The sequence below is a fragment of the Notolabrus celidotus genome, chromosome 1 (genome assembly GCF_009762535.1).
Source record: "Notolabrus celidotus isolate fNotCel1 chromosome 1, fNotCel1.pri, whole genome shotgun sequence".
In the NCBI taxonomy this organism is placed as follows: Eukaryota; Metazoa; Chordata; class Actinopteri; order Labriformes; family Labridae; genus Notolabrus; species Notolabrus celidotus.
The window spans coordinates 31,900,946-31,924,375 of NC_048272.1; the positions used below are offsets into that span (position 1 = coordinate 31,900,946).

Sequence of the window (23,430 nt, forward strand, 5' to 3'; positions counted from 1 at the left end):
CAATCGGGGCTAAGGGGGGGTTAATGTCTTTATAAAGACAGGTCTACGCACCTAGACGACTTCCCTATACAGGTGGAAACCATGGCGCTCCTTCGCAGCCTCCGTGTGCTCCTCCTCGCCCTCTGTGTGTTCCTGATAACGGCTGCTGATGGAAACAGTAAGAAGACTTTATATTGATATTATTATATTCTTTGCAAAGTGTTATCGATCAAATGGATGAATTAATTAAAACTACAGAAGTAAGGAGGCAGAGTTTTACAGGCTTTTAGTTTAATCTCAGTAATCACAGGGAGGTGTGATCAGTTTCCGGTTATTAACACGGGTCAACATTAAACTCTGCAGCATTATAATTAACTGTCATACTACTGCAGGTATGTGTGTGTGTGTGTGTGTGCGTATGTGTTTGTGTGCGTGTGTGTGCGTGTGTGTGCGTGTGTGTGCGTTAGCATATGCATGTGTGTATGTGCGATTGTGTGTAATTTAATTTGTTATTTATTTATTATAGGATAGCCCCTTGAGATGCAGCATCTCGTTTTTGCATATGCGTGTGTGTGTGTGTGTTTGCATGTGTGTGTTTCAGCGTGTGTGTGTAGTAGTGCTACCCTGTAGTGCAGAGTGCTGAAGACGCACCTCCATCATTTCCGAGAAACTCTCTGTGTGCAACCTGACACTTGTCGCACAGACCCCAGGACCCACAACATTTAAAAAACGAGTTATATTGATTAAGAGTGAACTTTTTCTTGTTTTATTTTGTATTTGAAGCTTCTGTGAGGAGTTTTTATCCGGTTATCACCACAGACTGTATAAATGGATTATATTAACAGTTCCCTTTTTTTCTGACATGAAAGCAACAAGCTGCCATTTCCTGCCTACCCTTGTGTGGTGTCTGGGCTGTGGGTTAGGGGCGATTCTAGGCTTGGATGTTTAGGGGTGCTGACCACCCAGAGAGCTGCCCAGCCGGGCAAGATAAATTTCACTGTTCTGTACATTTGAACGCAATTTCATTCCCACATTTGTGAAATAAAAGTATAACACTTTTTGGGAAAGTCTGTGACTAAACCATCCAATCTGATACAGGTTATTTAAACACTGAGCCACAGCAAAAGAGAAATGGATTGGAATCATAAAAGAAACATATGGTAACCCTAATTTATGGGTGTCGTATCTTAACAGCCCGTGATGTGTAGATGTAGAATGAACTTCGTGACACTGGCCATCTTGGATAGTAATCAGATTTATTACAATCAAACAGCATCAGCATCAGTAACAAGCATCGCGACTGCTTGGAGGACGACCGGGCCAGATGAAGTCGCCTCTCTTCTATCTTCACGTGCTGGCTTAAATACTATGGAGGTGTACTCAAATTAGAATGAGGGTGTTTTCCTAACACCCCTAAATATGGACTCTTCAACACAAGTTTAACATTAGCTGCTATTTGACTCTTTTTATGAGCGCCTTGTTCTGAGTATTTGACAGAGAAGTCAGCTGTCATTGTCAACCATATATTTGCCTAGGTCAAAGGTGATCTTTTTTAAGCCCTCCTTAGAGACACCCGGAGCCACTGTGTCGTAACACATTCTGTTGGACAAAATTGAGTAAACATGAGATACTTCATATTCCCCCCTTGGAGACGACACAGAGTCTCCAAAAAAAATGATGATACCAAAGGGATGCATAAAGAAACGTAACAACATACACAAAAATAATTCAATGCAAACTTCTGATACAACACATCTTGGCACTGCGGCCAAGTCATGGAGTGTGAGAGCTGAAAAACCTGTCAGACAGTAAACAATTCGTCAATATCCATCAATCAATCAAGACAGGAAAAAGTCACTCACGGCCCCTCTGCCTTAGGCAACCACACATGGTACTCCATTTGATCAGAAAAGAAAAGAAAAGAAATCTAAGACTACGGGGAACAAGACAAAGGCAAATATAGGTGGGACCTTCAAAAATAAAAATAAAACATGTCCAAAGTCAGGCTGGTCATCCCATCTGACCTTTCAATGGACCTTGCCCTGCCTAGCAGTACTGGCCCTAGGCACCGAGAAAGAAACAAAACCTAAGATCCCAATATATTTACTTTTTACTATCCATATTCCCCCGTTACAAAAACCAAAGTATGGCTAATGCAAGTTTAAATAAAACCAAGATAACACATCTTGCAAAAAACATAACCAAAAAGTCCATAAAAAGTACTTTTTCCATGCATAATATTTAACACAAAAACCTAAACTCATTACACCTCAACAACATGAGCCACTAGTTGCGTGCCCTTAATGATATTTCAAAACAAAGGGTCACACACAATGTTCTCATGGAGGGTCCTCTTGTCCATTTTGACCGTTGTTCGGGGTCCACCATCCATGATCGAATATCTGGGTTCATGTATATTGTAGGACCCCTGGACAAGTAGGCCTCCTCGTCAGATGCTTTCCTGGAAAGACAAATCAACAACCAGTATCTTTGCAAAAACAACAATTTTCAAATGCTGTCATACCGTTTTGGTTTGACTTTCTGTCTGACTGGTCTTGGATCCCTTGGTCCGGTTTGGTCTGTGAATCCTTTTGGAGAGACATCACATCTCTCTGGGGTCTTGGATGACTCACACTCCAAGGAAACAGACTCTTCTGTTTCTGGGACGTGTTGTAAGTCAACATTTCCAAATGTTCTTACTTGTTCATTGATTGGGAAGTCATCTCCGGCATCATTAAAAGTGTGCTCAAAATCATCATGACTGTCCACATCATATTTAAACCTGTATGCTGACAGATTTTTACAAGTCGATTTTTTATTACGCCATTCATTTTTTCACAAATACCTTGGCTCTGCGGATGATACACGGCTCCTAGACGTTGTTTAATTCCTAATTTTTGTAAGATCAATCTAACCGTTTTATCCACAAACTCTTTTCCATTATCCGAGGATATACGATCTGGAAGTCCCCACCTGCTTATGACTTCACAACACAAAAACTTGGCAACAGACTGAGCATCCTTCCGCTTGGTTGGACAAGCTTCAGGCCATCTTGAAAACCTGTCTACTACGACCAACAAGTATCTTTTGCCTCCAATTGGTCTTATCATATCGACAAAATCCACGACTAACTCACGCATAGGACCTGTTGGAGTTGGAATATAACCAGGAGGAACCATTACACCTCTCCGAACATTGTTTTTTAGACAGATTATGCATCTGCCTATGACATAATCAATTTGTTCAAGCAAATACGGTGCCCAAAAGCCATATTCCTCCGTGATTTTTCTCTTAACCTCCCCCCTTGCTACATGGGCTAGACCATGAGCTTCTTGTATCATCAGACCTAACAAGTCTGGGGGTGCAATCATCAATCCTTCATGATTGCGCCACAGACCCGTAGAATCCTGAGTGGCACCTCGATTTTGCCATAACTGTTTATCCATTGTAGAAGCAGCTTCTTGCATTGAGATCACGTCTCTAAAAGTGATTTTGTCTTCCAATTCCACTTCATGGGTGACTAGAAGAACCTTTCCTGGTTTGTCTGCTCCTGTGACGGCTTTTGCAGCCTCGTCGGCCGCTCTGTTACCTAATGTAACTCTTGACATGTCTACTTTGTGTGCTGCACATTTAGCTATTGCTATTTCCTTAGGCTGCATCATTGCATGTAACAACTTCATTATCTGGGCATGATGTTGTATAGGTGAACCATCTGCTTTTTTAAATCCTCGATTCTTCCACACTGATCCGAACAAATGACAAACATTATGTGCGTAAGCAGAGTCTGTATATATGGTTACTCGCATACCTTTAGCCAACAAACATGCTTCAGTCAGCCCTACAAGTTCAGCAAGCTGAGCAGATGCAGGCTGTGGTATTATTTCTGCTTTTTCAACAACAAAATCACCATCTTGGGCTTTCACCACTGCATATCCCGCACTCAATTTGTCTCCTATCCGATAACAGGATCCGTCGGTCCAATACTCCAAGTCTGATTCCCGCAACGGAAGGGCTTGCAAATCAGACCTGAGTCTTGAATATTTTTCAGCTTCCATTACGCAGTCGTGTGGCTCTCCATCTTCTGGAGTTGGTAAATTCTCAGCTGGATTTATTGTATTACATTTAGCCAAAGTAACATCTTCTTGTTCCAAGAGCCTATGATAGTCTCTAAGTCTTGGCATAGTCAATGTATATTTACCATAGTTCAAAAGATTTCTGAGACTATGATGAGTAAGAATTGTCACTGGATATCCCATGGTTACAGATGATGCCTTGTCATACATTAAATAAACTCCCACCATTGCTCTAAAGCACAGTGGTAACCCCAATTCTACGTCTGAGTAGGCAGTAGAATAATAGGAAATGGGTTGAGGACCCGTTCCCGTGCCTGTTGGTTGACAAAGAACTGCACACGCATATTTACCTCCTATGGAAGTGGAAACATACAACAAAAAGTTTTTTGAGTAGTCCGGGAGCGTCAGCGCCGGAGACTCCTGTAGTCGTTGCTTAATTGTTTCAAATGCCATCAAACCTTCCTGCGTCCAGGTAAGATTACAATGGAGGTTGGCATTCTCAGTGTCTTTAATCATAGCTCTCAAGGGTCCTGTTAGACTAGCATAATTCTCAACCCATGCTGAAGAATACCCAGTGATTCCTAAAAATGTCATCATTTCCCTAACTGTTCTAGGCTTTGGAGCCTTTTGAATAGCTTCTAAGTGACTGTCAGAGATACTTCTGTGTCCCTGAGTTATTATCTGACCCAGATACACTACCTTCTCCTGACAATACTGCAACTTTTTCTGTGAAGCTTTATGTCCTTTATCTGCCAAGATCTGCAATAATTTAATTGAGTCTGCATGACATGTTTTTTTATCAGGTGAACAAATGATAATGTCGTCAACATATTGGACCACAACACTATTCAAAATCTGGTCTATTCCTGCCAAATCATCTTTCAATACTTTATTGAAAATGTGAGGGCTGTGTTTGAATCCTTGTGGTAGTCTCTTGTATTCATAAGATTGTCCTTTATATGTAAACCCAAATAAGCCTCGACTTTCTGAGCTGAGTGGAACACTGAAAAAAGCTCCACACAAATCCAGCACCGTAAAGTGAGTAGCATCAGGTGGAATTTGGGCTAACAAGGTATGGGGATCGGGTACGTCGGCTGGAAAATCAGCCACTACTTCATTTACTGCTCTTAAATCATGTACCAGGCGATAAGTATCATCTGGCTTCTTTACAGGCAACAGAGGTGTGTTGCACTGGGGATTCAAACTTATCCCCAAAACACCTGCTTGCAACAATCCTTCAATTTGTGGACCAATCCCTTGGATGGCCTCCTGCTTTAATGGGTACTGATTCTTCCAGGGAAGTTTGGATCCTGGTCGAAGATCAACCCTCACTGGTTGAGCTGATTTTACAAGTCCAATATCAGTACTATGTTGGGACCACAAACAGTCTGGAACCTGTCGCAGCATCTCCTCTTTTGCACTATCTGGGCTCAACTCAACACTAAGAATTGATTCGTGTGTCATTTGAACAGTTTGTGGTCGTCCTTGTCCTTGAGATGAGATCATTATTTTTAAAAACCGCTGATCCTCGCTCTTCCAGATGGCGAGGTTACCCTGTATTGGTGCAAAAACTGCTTTTTCTGCTTCTAACATCATTGACCCCACATGCTGTTGCTCATAATCCTCAGCTATCATTAATGTTATGTGTGGAATACTAGTTTTGATATCATGTTCTTTTTCAAAATACTCATTATTGTTTAGCTTTATAGCTACTCCTTGAGGTCCCAAAATTATACAGCTTGAGCTAAGCTGTACTTGCTCTGGTTGATGCTTCAACCATTCTGTTGAATTTGACTGAACAGCACTCTCAAAATATTTTAGCGTACAATGGAGTGGATATTCAGGGAGCTTAGCATCAGGCATGTTTGCTATGATGAACTTTTCCCAAAGCTTTGCTGGTTTCAAAAGTTCCGGACTGATGTTTCCAATCCAAAACACTGCAGAAGCTTCAGACTCTGCTGTCATAAATAGTTGATGCAAACTATCTCTTGGTACGTCCACCAGACAGCCGTCTGGTGTACACCGTATTGTACAGTTTAATTTACACAAGGCATCCCTTCCCATAAGTGCAATGGGCGTATGTTCTGATACTAATATAGGTAATGTAATCTTCCGGTGTTTATAACTGAGCTCAATTGGTTTTGTGAGAGGAATCAGCTGTTTTATGCCCTCGAACCCTATAGTCCGCACCAATTGGTCAGACATGGGGAGATGTATAGCATCATCAGGCCGAACACAGGTGAAAGCAGCTCCACAATCTGCCATCACTTTTAATGGTTTATCATTTATTTTTACCATTAATGTTGGATCTTGCTCTGGCCCTGACACTACCAGCTGACACCCCCCTTCTAGGTTTTCTGGGCACCCCTAGTATCCTACTTCCGGGCCCCGGTAAGGGTTTAACGGTCCCCTAGGTGGGCATGACTGTCCCCTGAATGTCCCTCTAGAGTCTCCTCTGAAACCTCCTCTGAAATTTCCCCTGACAAAATTCCCTCCTGACCTGTAACATTCACGAGCAAAATGGCCCAGCTGTCCACAATTATAACACACCTCTGAAGATTGTTGATAATTTGGATTAAGATTCATTCCTCTGCCTCTTCCCAAATTTCCTTGACCTCTTCCTCTCCATGTTTACCATCTATCAAAAACTGGTTGTGTGTAGGGAGTAGTAGTGGGAACTGATATTAGCTGAGGTGGTTGAATCTGATTCTGTTCCTGCTGTAGTTGTGGAACTGATTGATTAGGTTGCGGTTGACTCTGCATAACTACAGCCTGTTTCTTTTCTTTCTTTCTGTTATCTACCAGTTGTATTTGATTAAGTTTTCTAAGGGTTTCCTGATCCTGTTCCTTTTGATCATTCTCCTTTTTCCTATATAGTTCAACTTGGTGAGCTATGTGATCTGTGTATATGCTTGTTGTCATGCTTCCTAGACCAACCACCTCTGCCAGTTTACTTCTCACTGGCTGTGGCAGTCCCGCCTGTATTTTTGCTCGCAAAATTGATTGTTCCATTTGATGCAGACCTGGATCATTTCCTGTAACGTTTCTCCACACTTGATGAGCTCTTGACACATAAGCTCTTGGGTTCTCCTGTGGCCCTAATGGCTCAATGAAAATGTTATCAGGATGTACATTTGTTGGGAAGGTATCCCTCAATGATCTCCACATTCTACCTCTGCTTGCAGCAAACAATTCTGGATCATTTACTGCTGTTAATATATATCGATGAAGTCCTGCCCTCTGTAGAATCTCTTCCATAGCTGGAACCCCTAAGAGGTTAGCTAAAAGTCTCTTAATATCTCCCATAGCTGGCTGCCAACCAATCATGATTTCTTCTAATTTTGATATCCAAGGATGTGCTCCATCCTGGAGCGTGGGTAATTTTTCAAGGATATCTGACATATCAGTGCTCTGCAAAGGTTTATACTCCAAATTTTGTCCTCGGACAATTACTGGACACGTCTTACTGGGTGCTTTTTCTTCCTTTCTTGAGCGTAATGCATATTCTGAGGTGTCTGGTTTTTCTAATTTTTTACCCTTCATGTTGTGTCTCTCTAACTGTAATGTTTCTATTTTTTCCCATAATTCACTGCGTCGTTCTTGAGAGGTAGATTCATCCATTTCTGTAGAATATTTATCTATAGTTGCATCAATTTCACTCAGAACCCTCCATTTTTTATGCTTAATATCAGTACTGAATGCTACTGGATCAGAATATGAACGGCCCTCACTCTCAGAGTCTGAATCACTGTCTCCATTTTCGCTTTCTTCAGTATTGTTCCCGCTCCGTGAGTAATCTCCTTTTTTCTCCGCATTGGCGATTATCTGTCTAACTGTTGGGTCATAACCTCCACAGGCTTCAGCCTGTTTATTCCGACTATCTCCCATTATTATTTTTCTATAGCTTTGTTCGCTTTTACTAGTCAGACGAGATGTTTTCTTTTTACTTTTAGAGCTTGGGTACATTCTTATGGTTGTTCTAGCTTTCCCTGTCTCTATTACGCGCTCGTCCTCATCTCTAATGTGATAATCTCCTTCCTGTAAAATCACTGGAAGCTGGGGATAAACATCAGCAAAATTTAACTCTTTTTCATAAGGTGGGGGTCCTTTTACTGGAGCTGTATGCGAGAAGGGTGTATTTACTTTATCCATTAATTTTTCCGTTTCCTTGAGATTTTTTGCTATTTCTTCTTTGGTTCTTTCCCTGCGTTCCTTTTGAGCTTTAAGTAATTTCTGTCCCTCTTGTTCAAACAATTGTAGAATGCCTAGTTCTATTTGTCTTTTTTCCTTGCGTTTCTGTCCCTTTTTGCCTGTTCTTTGTCCTGTCCTGTAAGTAGACACAAGTACATGCATGGTTCTAACTACATCTGGATTGAGAGTACCTTCCACTGGCCATGGCTGGTCTATGTCAGGCCAGCGCTTACTCCATTTTTTAGAGATCTTTACAATGTCTTTTATAAGAGGATTGTTTTTCTGAACTACATCAACTGGGGTAATGATTTTTGAGATTTTAGAGTCCATTTTTGACTTGATATTACTTCCCTTATACCCCCCTTTATAAATCAACACAAGTTATTTATAAATCACTATAAAGTCACAAACAATCAAGAACCTAATAAATTTGCCAACTTTAAAGAAAATCAGATCACTCTAGACATAACAAACAACTCTAACGTTCAAATCCAAGTCAACTAAAATCAGACTAAACCAACACCACAACAAACCATAAATGATCAATTAGGTCAATATTGCTTTATCAATCAATCAAACAATTTAATCGATCAGTCCATTGCCAAGCTTCCTCTTTAAATGATACAAACACATTTTATTGACTCAAAGCAAAGAAAGGATCCCACTTATTGCAACATCAAACAGAAAAAGACACCCATAGCCCATCTGCGCAAATAGGCCAAACGTGTATCAACTATTAATGAGTGTATGCACAAATAGGTAACGCAGACATGTGTTTGCAAGAGTTTGTAGACAAAACCGCACTAGCCTGTTTAGTTGAATTCCGGACGCGATGAGCCTTTCATCCGCAAGCCCCTGCAGTGTGAAGCACAGTCAACTTTCTTTTCGTCTGTTGTTTGAGGATCCAGATCCCATCTCCTGAATCGTCCCCAATTCTCATACATCACAGAACAAGACAAAACAAAAGTTCAGCAAATTATTATCATCTAGATCATTAAACAATTTTATGAAAAATTTCACATATTATTTATATTTGATATTTTTTCTGTATTAAAACAGAAACAAATCTATGATATTACTCTCCTTATATTTCTTAGTTTCTTTTTTATTTTATTTATTTTATTATACTTTATTTTTTTATTTTTCTACGAATGATTTATCTTTTCAAAATCTAAAAAAGGTTATTTTAAAGTGGGCACTCAAATGCCCTCCCTTCTGTCATTCAGCTGAGGGGAGCACACATGCACTTCACAGGCATGGAGAAGAAAAGAAAAAAGGGGGGGGTGGGGGAGTGAACCACACACCAACCCTGCAAATCTCTTCGTAGTTTTAGAACGAGAAACATTATTCAGCAAAGAAATTTCTTCCCATTCTTACTTACACATCTTTATTCATGTTTATGTAAACAGAAAGTGTTTCTATGCTTATCTCTTTATTCCTTATTCTTTAGTAAAGACTTATTTAAAGTATACAAACGTCCTCTGACTTATAGGAGGCTCATTTTGTTTAAACTTTAAAAACGTCCTCTTCATTCTTAGAGGCTTATATATTTTAATATTAAAGAGGCAAATATGTCTCTCTTCATCAACTATTAATTATGTCTTATATGTAATCATAATCTATATGTATTATTTAATAAGATATCAATGTATCAATTACATTCATTCAAAAACATTTCCCAACATTTATACTCAACACAAACACACATAGGACAAACTTTCCCTTTTTTTTTTTTTTTCTTCCCTGAATAATGACTTATTTAGAGACAAAAATCCTGGGTAACTTTCCTAAATTTAAACATTCATTTACAATCTAATTCTAACTTTAACACAACAATTTCTTAATTTTACACAAGACACTAGGAGAGTGGGAGAGAGAGAGAGAGAGAGAGAGGGAGAGAGAGAGAGAGAGAGAGATTTTACGTCGTTTTACGACTAACAAACACCCATGATATATGTGCACAAACAAAATTCCTAGCATGCTTCTTCTTGGATCCTTTTCACGTGAATTCTATCTATCTCTTACCTTATATTATAATATTCTACTGTTTAAGTTAACTTTTTTTTCTCTATTTCCCTTTTACAAAACATAGTTACTTTGGCCCAGCCTTTCCAAAGGCCAAAGGCTGGATGGTCATTTCACTAGTTTCTCTTATAACTCTTTTATCTTATCTCTTTTATCTTTTTTATCTCTTTTCCTACCGGTTAGTCTGTCAATTTCCTTGAGCTCAAGGTTATAATTCCTTTTTTTTAATTTTTAATCACTAATTAGACTCTTTTGTAGCTTAAACGTTCACCTTTTCATTGCTACTATACACATGACTTACTATTAATAAGACTTGGGCCCTGTCTTCAATTAACTTTGCATTGTTTCTTAGTCAACTATTAATTACTAGTTTTTATGCTACAATCATTTTTCCTTTCTTTATTCTCTTTATTAACCTTATAACTTCTTCTTTATTTCTCTTATTCTTTTGATATTTTATCATTACATCTATTCTTTCTTTATTTCCTTATTTAAATAATTTAGACGAAGTTATTCTTCAAACATCAACACATCACAGTATGTCTACACAAGGTAATTTTTGCAGTGCAACCAAACAGTTGAATACAACAGCCCCAGCACCAAGACCAGAAATGAAAAACATTTACCTGTCAGTGCTGGAATTGCAGCATCCGCCTGGAGGTCACAACTGATCCTGTCTCATGACGCCAATTTGTCGTATCTTAACAGCCCGTGATGTGTAGATGTAGAATGAACTTCGTGACACTGGCCATCTTGGATAGTAATCAGATTTATTACAATCAAACAGCATCAGCATCAGTAACAAGCATCGCGACTGCTTGGAGGACGACCGGGCCAGATGAAGTCGCCTCTCTTCTATCTTCACGTGCTGGCTTAAATACTATGGAGGTGTACTCAAATTAGAATGAGGGTGTTTTCCTAACACCCCTAAATATGGACTCTTCAACACAAGTTTAACATTAGCTGCTATTTGACTCTTTTTATGAGCGCCTTGTTCTGAGTATTTGACAGAGAAGTCAGCTGTCATTGTCAACCATATATTTGCCTAGGTCAAAGGTGATCTTTTTTAAGCCCTCCTTAGAGACACCCGGAGCCACTGTGTCGTAACACATTCTGTTGGACAAAATTGAGTAAACATGAGATACTTCATGGGGAAAGACAACTCATTTTGATACAGAGGCTCCTCAACATACACATAAACAGTATGTTTCTGGGTAAACCCAGCCCCCTATAGTGAGTCCCAAAAATACCAAATATTGACATTGGAGTTGTTTTTTGGACTTTCATTTGGAATGCAATGCACAACATGTAAATCACATTAACAGAAATTGACTTTTTTCAATGTATTTTTCCTTCTTGTCTATTATATAATTTGATAAGTTTTGCGTGCCACTATTCTCTGTTTGTTTTCTTACCTGATTCTTCCTGATCTTGCACTCTCTCATCTCCTTCCCCTTTTTCATCTCTCCCTCTTGGGACAGACAATAATATACAAATCGATTGTATTCAACTAGATGAAAAAATACATAAAAATTTAAAAAAGTACTAATAATAAACGGGTAATAAGCGTGATGAAGTTAAAGGAAGGCTATAGAACACGTCCAAGGTTAACCAAACCTGACGTGTCTTCTACGTGAGTGAAAATGTTAATTTTAATATTTATGCGCTCCGTAAATCGGCTGATGTGAAGATCGTCTCCATGTAAACACCAGCCATTGAAACTGGGGGACTAATTTTAAAGAGTATAAATAATCATTTTGAACCCATTCTTTCATCTCTCTTTCTAATTCTAAATGTCAGATTGTTTGTATCGGAGGTTGGTAGCCGGTCAGAAGCAGGATAGTGTAGGCTATATTGATTAGGGATTCTTTCTGTGTACCGTAATCACCCCCTCACTATACAGTACATTATCGCTACTGCATTTACATTTTCCTTTTAACTCTCAGTTTTAATTTTTAATCTAAAAAAACCCTTCTGGGGACAGGTGTTGCAAATTCGGTCTGCTGTAAACACTGTGATACCTGCACCAGATGATCTGAGTGTGACTGTGTGTAAATCATTATTAAATAAATAATTATCACTTACTTCTTACATGGCTGTGTTAAATACTCGATGCTGATTGGCCAACTATGATAGCAATGGTCTGCTATTCCTTTATAGAATATGGTTGCTGTGGAAAAGGGATGGGCAGTACGACATTTTTAAAATTCAATATTATACTATTTGATGCACTTTAACAGATATCAATACCGTCACCTGGAATGAAATCTTAAAATATATTTCTATTAGTGGAATGTAAACACTAAAAGCAAATTTCCTGACACAAACAGGAAGTTAATACATGTATTAAGAGAGTTTGTTCAATGCAAACAAAACGTTTCTACAAATAAGAATAAAAAAAAAACAAATCTGAAGCAGAAATGTCTCTTTACATGAAATAAAATAACACAAGTTATTACACAGAGGTGAAAAAGAACTCTGAAAAAAAGAGATGTTATATAATTAGGCCTGTTAAATGTTGAAGATGTTCTTTGTGTCTCTTTAATTTTAAGAATATATTTATTTAGATGCAGAATTTACATTGATATATTATAATCCCATCTCTTTCTGCAACAAAACTAGTCACTAAAGCTGTCCAATAAAATGTCTTCAATATTTCCCTCTTAAATTTGATGAGCTTAGAGAGTAGTATCATAAGAAATGTCTCTAATGCATCACAAGTATCTGATATATTAGGACACAGCCTTTACCCCTCTACTGGTGATCACAGTGCTACCTGTACCTCAATGAACTCATCCTCCCTGAAGACTCTCCTGCAGTGTCCCCTGACGTCCAGCAGGTGGTGTTAAGACCATCTTTGTGTCTGTCTGTAGCCTGAGTGTGTCTCTCAGGGTGAGACGTTTTAGGTGTTAGTTAGGAGCTACTGTCTTTTCACAAAGTCACATTTAGCAGTCATGTTGTCATATTAAAAAACCGCTCCACACTACTCTGCTGTGTTCACAGAGTTGAGGAAGTGTGTTTGTTTGTGTGTGTGTGTGTGTGTGTGTGTGTGTGTGTGTGTGTGTGTGTGTGTGTGTGTGTGCTGTGTGTGCGGTGTGCTGTGTGTGCGGTGTGTGCGCTCAGCTGAGCACTGGTTTCTTGTGTGTGATTGGTCTCCACAGTCACATGATAAGAGCAGGCAGGAAATCATGGATGTTTTCAAAAGTACTCACTTAGTATTGCTATTTTTTTTACAAGTACTCTGTATCAAAAGAGTTGTTCGTAAGTATTGATACCACAGTATTCATACGCATCCCTACTGCTATTGATTCAGTTCTAACCACAGACTCTGGAGGACCAGTAATATTGATGTTGGTCTGTTTACTCTGGGAAAGAGGAAGAAGGTGAATTAACAAACTGTACACCATGAAATCAAATCTATTCAATTGAAGTAGGAGGTGAAGTAAACATGTCAGGGACCGTGGCATGAAAACACGGTGTGATTAAAGACGGTGGATGAAAAAGGGAAATGTCACACACTGACAGTGACACAGTTGAAAACCTGGATCAGGTGCAGATCTATGTTTACATTGTATCACAGACTTTCTTCAGAACTGAGTTCACGAAACCGATCTCTCCTTTTTCAAAATGTTCCTTCATGATTGGCAGCTTGTGAGTCTTCATCAGTTTATCAGGGATGTTTCTCAGAAACTAAGAGACAGTCGGTCTCAAACAAAACATTCAAATCCAGGAAATGAAACTGAGCTAGAGAGGGTCAAGAAAGAAAAAATGTAGATAATCTAAATGAGCTGATATGTTGCTCTACTGATGTACTTCCATGTGACTGTTTAAGTTACTCTGCATGTAAACACATTGATTAGTCCATGTGTAAAATGTTTGTTTCCTCTTGATACTGGTTCACAGAACAATGTGTGGTGTGCAGTCAAACACACAGGATCCAGGGCAGGTTTCGAAGGTTTATTTTCAAAAGAAAGGATCAGCTCAATGCTGACAAAGGAGTGGATTTGTTGCATGCTTTTATAGTGTTGGGGGCGTGGCTTGGTTGATCAGGTGTGGCCTGGTGAGTTAACATGCAAGTGGAGTGGAGACTTGTGATTTAACACCATATTTGTCTTCTTTAGGTCTAGTGAAGGTGGAAGAAGGCCGTGATGTGGTTTTACCCTGTTCCCTCAGCTCCAAGCAGAACATTGAGTCAAAGCTGTTTGACTGGAAGAGAGAGGGTAAAATGGAGGTGTTCATATATGATGGAGAAGATGGAGGCAAAACTTATGGTAACGGACGTCCAGGTCAAGATAAAGAGTTTGAAGGTCGAGTCTCACATTTTCAAGAAGAACTGAAGAACGGCAACGCCTCCATAAAGATCACAAAGACCAAGTTATCTGACAGTGGAGTCTACACCTGTGATTTTCCTAAACTTCAGCCCAGACAGACGTTCAACATTCAGCTTGTTGTTGGTGAGATCTCTTTATATCTCTTATTACTTTCCTGTTTAACTAACTCACGAGGAGCTGACACATGTCCATCATATCAGTTTAAAGAAAACACTCTGAGGTTTCATCAGTTGTGTTGATAAATCTAAAGTCAGTCATTAGATGAGCTCTAAGGCAGAGAGTCCTCCTCAAGTTATCATCATTTCTGTCACATCTCAGCTTCACAGAATGAAGCTGCTCTGAGGTGTTTTAGAAAGTGCAGTACAGAGAATGTCCAGCAGGGGTTAACAGAGCTCTCTAAAACTACAAAGATAATAACAGAAGAAGTTACATTTCATTATGATATTAACTAAAATATCCCCATGTGTTAGGTGTGACTATTAACAGATGTTTTCAATATTTGAATAAAGATTCACGTATCATTTTTGAATAATTATACCTCTTTAAATATGTTAATAAAGCTCGTTACAGAAGGACTGAATTTTCTCAGATGAGCTCAAACTAAGTTCATGGATGAAGGTATATTTATTATATTATTTATATAGATTTACTTTTTGCACATATTTATGAAATAAAATGTAATAATTTATTCAAGGAGCTTTAAAGAGGTTTGTAGCTGATGTTTTTACTCTTAGACAAAGCCCAGCTCTTTGTCCTGTTTATAATCTCTGTATTGTAGAGTTATTTATAAGATAAAGATAAGTGGGTGACATTGACTTCTTATTTTACTCTGCACTTTAAAGTGAACAAGAGAGCTTACATCCCAAAAATGTCTGAGGCCAACAAAAGAGGATGATGAGTTTTATAAGGCACACGATGTAGAACCATCAGTGGCGTCAAAGACATCCTGGTTATGTGATTGGAGGAGAGTCCTTCTCTCAGTGTTGAGTTTCTCAGGACCAGACGGTTTATGACTATCACAGTGGGATGGTAGGGAGGTCACACCAAACCTGCTTTCTGACTCTTTGACTCTAATCTTACAGGACGACACAGACCGGTCTCATGCTGCAAACTGAAGCTTGTTTCTTAAATCAGAGACTTTTTATACATTTTAGATGTGTCTAATACAATTTATTACAATGCTTATTGTAATGACAGTGATACCTGTGTGCCATGCTAATGTTACCACACAAGCACTAACCTTTATTGTATCTTGTTTTTCTTTTCAGAGTGTATCTTAACCTCTTAGGGTTTATCCAAATCATGTATTTTTTCACCTCTCTTCACACCAATTTAAACTTGTTTATTATTATTACACCTTAAATAAACTCAGCATGGTCATTGTGACATTGTGAATCTAAAACTTCTGATGTCTCATGTAACATGTAAGCATGACCTGACACCCCAATGTAGGCACTTTGGTCAATAGTTTAATCAAAATAGAATAGAATCTACAATTTTTTTTCCCAATTTTTATTTTTTAAATACATGTAAACAGACATAATAAGGACTATCAGGCTGTAAGTCACAGGATTTATCACTCAACTTGTCTATAATGTCTGTGTGAAGTTTCATGTTGACAGACTGAAGCTGCTCTGAGATTTTTACAAAGTGCAGTACAGAGCATGTCCAGCAGGTGTCCACAGAGCTCTATGAAACTTTGACAAAGTTACTAAAAGAGGATATTTAACCTCTCTGAAGTGATGGAATAAGTGAAAGAAACGGTGTGTAAGTGTTTAATGTCACTATGATAAGGCAGGTTTAGTACTTACATAATGATTGGCGTTATTGGCATAATTGAATAATGACGATATCAGAAAAAAAAAAACATCAATTTTATGAGCCTCCCTTCTTAATAGAAAGTCCGTCACCGGTAACTTCCATATATGGTTAGGAATGTAGTTTAAGTGGCCACGAATTTAGATTGTTTTCTCTGTGCTTGCTCGCTATTGGCCGAAAGCAGCTGTCACTCAAAGTGAAATGGCGCTCGCGAAGAGATGCTGTTCTCTGATTGGCTGTCGTGTATAAAAACTCTCAAAGTTCCGTCAGTTTAGATCGTAGACAGGAGCTGATTGGTTAGTTATGTTACTGTGTGTTTACTGATTTCACAGATACTAAACATTATTGATCAAAGATTGTTTTAGTGATTAAACATTAATGGTTAATAAAGTATTTCAGAGGATTGATAAACGGCTGTAATCCCAAACAAAGAACAGGTTTGAGATTTGTTTCATTATGTTTTACTTGCGTTGAATCATGAACAGGCTGGAAATAAGGGGCGCAGTGCGTGTTCTTACAATCCACCATGTTTTGTTTACAAATGTCATTTTTTAGACCCATAAACACTTTTAAACGGCGGGTTGACAGGATGGCTGGAAGTAACCAAAGGTTCACAGCCGTAAAGAGAGACCGAATTGATGTAAAGTCTCGTAGTTTTGGAAGTTATTAAATCCGCGTTAAGAACGAGCCCTCAAGCTTTCACAATAGGTATATCATGCGTGTATTAGCGTCTACAGACTCAATGAAATATATGTTATATTATTTATTAATATTTACATGCATTTCTCGGGTCGCGTGCAACCTCCGCGCGTTAACAGATTAAAGGACAGAACAGCGGAAAATAAACCAGGTGAGTCCTGATTGTGATGATAACACCCTCACCTCTCACAGGTGTATGCTCAGTGCAGACCCACAGGTATGATATCATTCACAAGCCTTTAAAATCTATAAGTCACTGGTTTGGACATCATTCATCAAGTTGCAGGATTATCAAGGCTCGTCACAAAAATAAAGCCTTTCACAAAGCGCACCTGAAGATTTATTTATATTTAATTGTGTTATACAGATGGCTGAGATTGCAGTAATGTAGTATCACAGATTTATGAAGATGGTGACTTCATTGCAATGATTACACGGGGAAAACCTGTGTCTAAATCAGTTTTGTTTATAGTTAGTGTATGTTTGATTTTAGTGAAATTCATTTTTAGAAGTCTTCAAGGCAAACATGACAAAACAAATGAATAAATTATAGTACAAGCACCACAAACTCAGAGATCATTGAAGAAGGGTCAACTATTTATTTTATTATTACAACTAACTTTACCTCTATCACCAGCTTAATGCCGAAAAACATTTTCTGCGTTTTCTGGGCGGCTGTGACTCAGTGGGTAGAGTTGGTCTATCAATCGGAAGGTTGGAAGTTCGATCCCAGCTCCGGCACATGCCTAAGTGTCCTTGAGCAAGACACTAAACCCACTAATTGCTTCCTCTGTTGTTCAGAGGTGTGTGAATGTGAACAATGAGATTAGCTATTACTGATGGTCCCTGATGGTTAATGTGACGAGTAATGTAAAAGCGCTTTGAGTAGTCAGAAAGACTAGAAAAGCGCTATCTAAGTACAAGTCCATTTACCAATAATGAACGACTTTGATGAAGGTGACAATAATCAGGTTCCATTAGAATTACACTTTAAACTAATTCTGCAGACAGCGGCTTATTTACCGTTTAATTATTTTGAGTGTATAAGAATATAACTCAGAGGTTCTTATTGTTTAACTTTTAGTTCATTGTTTACTTGTTGTTTTAAATAGTTCTATAAAGGAAAATTGCTATCGTTTAATGAGCTAATATTAAATATCTGGAAATATGAAAACACAACATAAAGGCCTGTCAGGCCTTTACATTTTTATATGTTGTATGAAAAATTCACATTAGTTATTATTTTAGTTATGAGTGAAAAATTTGACATATTACGTTGACAACGATAAAGGCATTTTAATACAGGAAGCCAAGTTTCTGTGTCTAAGAGAAAACAACATCACCAGCTCAGGTTTCTGTTGATTTAATTTAATTTTAGGAATTTACAACTTGTCTTTACTGTTGAACTATTTTGAGTTGAGATGCTGAGATTTTTTTGTTAATAGCATTCCCTCTTTTACATACATTACAATATTTGTTGCAGAAATCTATAGTTTAAAGCTTTTATTAACGTGTCACATATTTCCATCACAATATTCAACAAAAAAAAACATGAATAGCTCCAAAAACAAGGACCCTTCTTCTCCTTAGCTGACCAAAGGACACTCCCACCACACCTAGCAGTGTTGAACAGTGAAGGGGGCTGATGGGTCCCTCGTGGGGCTTACAACACGTCTGCCCTGTGAAAACAAGTGGGGTCTTTAAATGAGCCATATATTTAGCTCATAGTTCACATGTGAGATTAACAAACAGCTCAAGATATATCATGTTTTAATGCTGGTAATGTTCTGATTTAATGTTTTATTCTTTGTTCACAGGTACATGTCCAAAACCATCAGCCAAGCAAATTAAGGTAACAGATGAACAGGCTGTGCTACAGTGTGTTGTCAAACGAGCTTCTCCGAAACCTAAGGTCGAGTGGAAGGACAGTTCTGGAAACATCCTTCCTGCTAAGGAGACAAACACAGGAAGAGGAGGCAGCTTGGACATCACCCTCCAAACTAATGTGACCAAGACCGACAACTACAGCTGTGTAGTTACACAGGAGGAGATTTGTCATCAGCTTGATGATGACATTCTTGTGTACCTCCCTGGTAAGATTTTTTTTTAAGTGTTTAATGTCAAGATGGTTTAGAGCTTGTTATTATTTTTACTTCTGACTTAACTTCAGGAGCTACATGAGCTCAGGTGCCAGTTAAATGTGAACAAATTGTTTCTGCAAAAAAGTTCAACTTTGTTGAAGGTAGGATGATCAGTTGAGGCGAAATCATTTCAGAGGGATGAATCAAACTCAGAGTAATTTAGCTCAAAGCAGTGATAGAAGGGACGGAGTTACATCGACCAACTAGAAAAAGATTTCAAACCACGATGCAGAAAAATGTAATTTACTAAATAGTATCACCCTGCTGTAATTAGACATTAGAGAAAAATATAACAACCACTAAAAATATTCTGTTATTCGTAAAAGTTTGGCATTAAAGATTAAATTAAGTGATACTAATTAGTAAAAGCAGAATGCACATAAAGTATTCATAAAACAGAAAAAAGGTTTGTAATACTTTTACTTTTGTATAAGATCATTGTGAAAAGTAGCTTCATGTGCCTGATAAATGTAGTGGAGTAAAAACTATACAATTCATCAATCTGAGCAGTATTCAGTGTGTGACACCTGAAGACCAGGTCTGATCAGCATGGGGATGTTAACTTAGATTTATTTCAGTGTACTGTGGTACAATGTACTGTCAGGGAAAAGTGTTTATTGATCAGTGGAAGTGTTTTAGAAAAGTTCACCTCTTGTCTTGTTTGACTGTTTTGACCGATTAAAAACAAACGTAGACACGTTCGATGATCAGCTTTAAATCTGGCAGCATGAGACTGTGGACCAAAGACAGTCAGTGAACACGTCATTGATTTCACCTGTACAGTCATGTAAGGGATAATGTGAAGTGAGCGGGTGGTTTTGCAAATTCTAATCCCAGCAGGGTGAGCAGGACCCCGACGTGAAACTGAGGGGTCCTGCTCACCATGCTGGATATCTAATTCACACAACCACCTGTGAATTAACATTAAACTGAACATTTCAATCCAGGGTCCAGTTCAAACATGATCCTGTTTATTTGTCCTAATTAAAGTGAGCATTTCCATTGAAGGTAACGTAAGACGAGGAGAACGGGACTTCTGCAAGAATACTGATGTTGACATACCTGTCCTCATTCAGCTCCCCTTCTTCTCTTTGACGTTGACTCACGTTTAAACATAAATGAGTGAAATGTCTCATCTTTGAACATTGTTGTTGTTATCTCTACCTCTCCTGGTTTCATTGACTTTGTAGAAATCAGATGCTCTCTCCAACTCTGCTGCCGTTGTCTGGATCACAGGACAGGATGTTGCTTTACTCTTTTCACTCTCAGAGATGTTTGGGGTCCATAAATGTCCCTGTGTGTCAATAAATATGACACACACTCAGTGTCAGCCCGAGAACCAGAGTTCAAACTGAAGCATTAATAAAAAAAATGACACAATCAGCAGAGAACTGAACTCAGTTTATCAAAACCAGAAAACGAGCTACATCTTCCCTCTTTGAAATCCTTTAGTCCATCAGTACCTGAGAGCTCAGTGAGGACACATAATGAACCTCTGTGACAGGGTCAGACATGAAGTGAGTGTAGAACAGGTGTGTTAGATCATACAGGTAGGCTTCATAAGGAGACCACTGAGAGTTTGTATCATCCACTCAGCTGAGCCCACTTATCACATGTCACGGGGGGCTGGAGCCTATCCCAGCTGGCTTCAGGCGGAAGGCAGGGTACACCCTGGACAGGTCGCCAACCTATCACAGGGCTAACACAGAGAGACAGACAACCATTCACGCACACACTCACACCTACGGGCAATTTAGAGTGATCAATCAACCTGAGCATGTTTTTGGATTGTGGGAGGAAGCCGGAGAACCCGGAGAGAACCCATGCATGCTCGGGGAGAACATGCAAACTCCACACAGAAAGGCACCCGCCCGGCTGGGGATTCGAACCAGAAACCTTCTAGCTGTGAGGCAACAGCGCTACCCACTGCACCACCGTGCAGCCCCCGTTTTATATTTGATCAACTTATTTTGAGAACAGAAATGTTTTTGTCGTACCTGTAAAGTTACTGATTTGATCTCAGGATGATCCTGAGATCATCCTCCTTCACTGCTCCTTCATCTCTCCTACTCTGCTCCCTCACCTCTCATTCTCTGCTCCCTCATGTCTCCTTCACTGCTCCCTCATCCGTCCTCTGCTCCCTCATCTTTCCTCTGCTCCCTCATCTCTCCTTCATTGCTCCCTCACTCTCTCCTTCACTGCTCCCTTATCTCTCCTTTACTGCTCCCTCATCTCTCCTTCACTGCTCCCTCATCTCTCCTTCACTGCTCCCTCATCTCTCCTTCTCTGCTCCCCATTGTCTCCTTCACTGCCCCCTCATCTCTCCTTCACTGCTCCTTCATCCCTCCTTCTCTGCTCCCTCATCTCTCCTACTCTGCTCCCTCATCTCTCCTTCTCTGCTCCCTCATCTCTCCTTCTCTGCTCCTTTCATCTCTCCTTCACTGCTCCCTCATCTCTCCTTCACTGCTCCCTCATCTCTCCTTCACTGCTCCCTTATTTCTCCTTCACTGCTCCCTTCATCTCTCCCTCCCTGCTCTCAGTCACATTAACACACACTCTGAGATATATTTTCTCTTTTCTTTTTCAGGGTCAGCTGGATTGCTGGTTTCGACTGGTGTTCTTGCTGTTTTCTGCTCTCTTTTGGTCGGGTTATTGTCCTAGCTTTGCATTTCACCACATGCAGCATAAACTGTAAAAATGTAAGTTTAAAAGTGATTGCATCAAAGTACTCATCCTTAGTTAGTGAACATAAAGTCTTTATGTGTATCTCCAGTTCAGAGTCTTGACAACAGTGTTATCCTCTCAGTTGTTCAGTATTCAGTCAGTATTTAAATTCAGAGTGAGATCAGGTCAGTTTTAATTTTCTTTGATCTTTTTCTTCCTGCAGACGAGGAGAAGGTCGAACCCTCTAAAGACCCGAGTCATTCAGAGCTCCTGCATGAAAAAAGTGGATCCAGTTAACATCTTTACATGAGTCTGCTGATAAAGTGTGTGTTCATGCTGCTGTAGTTAAGGTTAAGAGAATCTCTGCAGGCGTGCATGTAGCTCATTCTGCTTTTATACACAAGTGTTATTTTGTCTCATTAATGTGAATTCAATCTGTCTCTGACTGGAACCAAGTTTATTATAAAGTGTCCTCATCATAAAGAGTCCTCCTCAGAGAGATCACACACTAACAGGACTCCTTAAACAGAGTTGCACCTGGAGTGCTGCCTCACATCCTGTGACACTGTTGTGTGTCTGAAACTGAGTTCAAACTCAACATTACAGCCTTCAGGATTCATCACAGGACTGTTGGATAAGACTGCTTCAGTGTGAGCCAGGTGTACAAGCTGGACTCTGTTTCCTGTTATTGTCTGTGACATTTGAACGCTGTGCTCTCTCTGAAAGTTCATGTATGTTTCTGACTGATAATGCTCTTGTAGGGTATCATATCATTTCAAACACAGCTTCATCATTTCAATACAAGCGTTTGAATAAAACAGGAAACATGTCAAACTGTGTGCTGGGACTGTTCTTCATGTGACTGAGCTCAAACTTTGATGAAGACACTAAAGTGGGCCTCCTTTCAAAATGAGTCATTAACAGTTTTTAATGAAATATACATGATTATAACAGATCAATAATGCTTCTGATAATTTTATAGAATATGATGCACTGCTGTAGACATTAGTGCAGGAAGTAGAGGTCTGTCGGGGCTGCAGTGCCCCCTGGTGTTGGCTGTAGTCTCTGCATGTTTCAATCGGCCTGACTGAGGGAGAACATATTCAGCACCAAGGACAGCTCCGAAGCTGTTTGGACTTCATGGAGCTTCAGGTGTGTTTGGAATGAGTCTGTGTGGATAAAACATCAATAGATTTTACATTTACTGATTTTCACTTCATGAGCTGATCACCGATATCAGCTGATCAGAGATCAATAATAATAATAATAATAATAATAATAATAATAATAATAATAATAATAATAATAATAATGCATTTTATCTATAAAAGCGCTTTAAAAGTTTCTCAAGACACTTTTCAAGAAAATAATTAATACAATAGAAAAGCAAAGGAAAGCAAAGCAACAAAACGACAACAAAAATCAATCAATTATAGGTTAAAAGCCTTTGTAAAAAGGTGGGTTTTGTGTCCGGATTTGAATTTGGTGAGTGAGGGAGAGAATCTGAGG

General features: G+C 39.1%; 1 protein-coding gene across 2 annotated transcripts; it reads left to right on the top strand.

Annotated features, from left to right (window-relative positions):
* Window positions 1–46: 46 nt before the first annotated feature.
* Window positions 47–22,755, top strand: LOC117831995 (butyrophilin subfamily 2 member A2-like). 2 transcript variants are annotated; one of them, XM_034710973.1, is made up of 7 exons: window positions 47–157; window positions 14,390–14,722; window positions 15,868–15,875; window positions 17,237–17,267; window positions 18,934–19,209; window positions 21,845–21,956; window positions 22,145–22,755. In XM_034710973.1, the coding sequence occupies exons 1-6, from the start codon at window positions 82–84 to the stop codon at window positions 21,916–21,918; spliced, it is 798 nt and encodes a 265-aa protein (XP_034566864.1). In that variant the 5' UTR covers window positions 47–81; the 3' UTR covers window positions 21,919–21,956; window positions 22,145–22,755. The 2 variants fall into 2 exon arrangements, with proteins under 2 accessions (XP_034566864.1, XP_034566937.1); XM_034711046.1 differs by lacking the exons at window positions 15,868–15,875; window positions 17,237–17,267.
* Window positions 22,756–23,430: the final 675 nt, after the last annotated feature.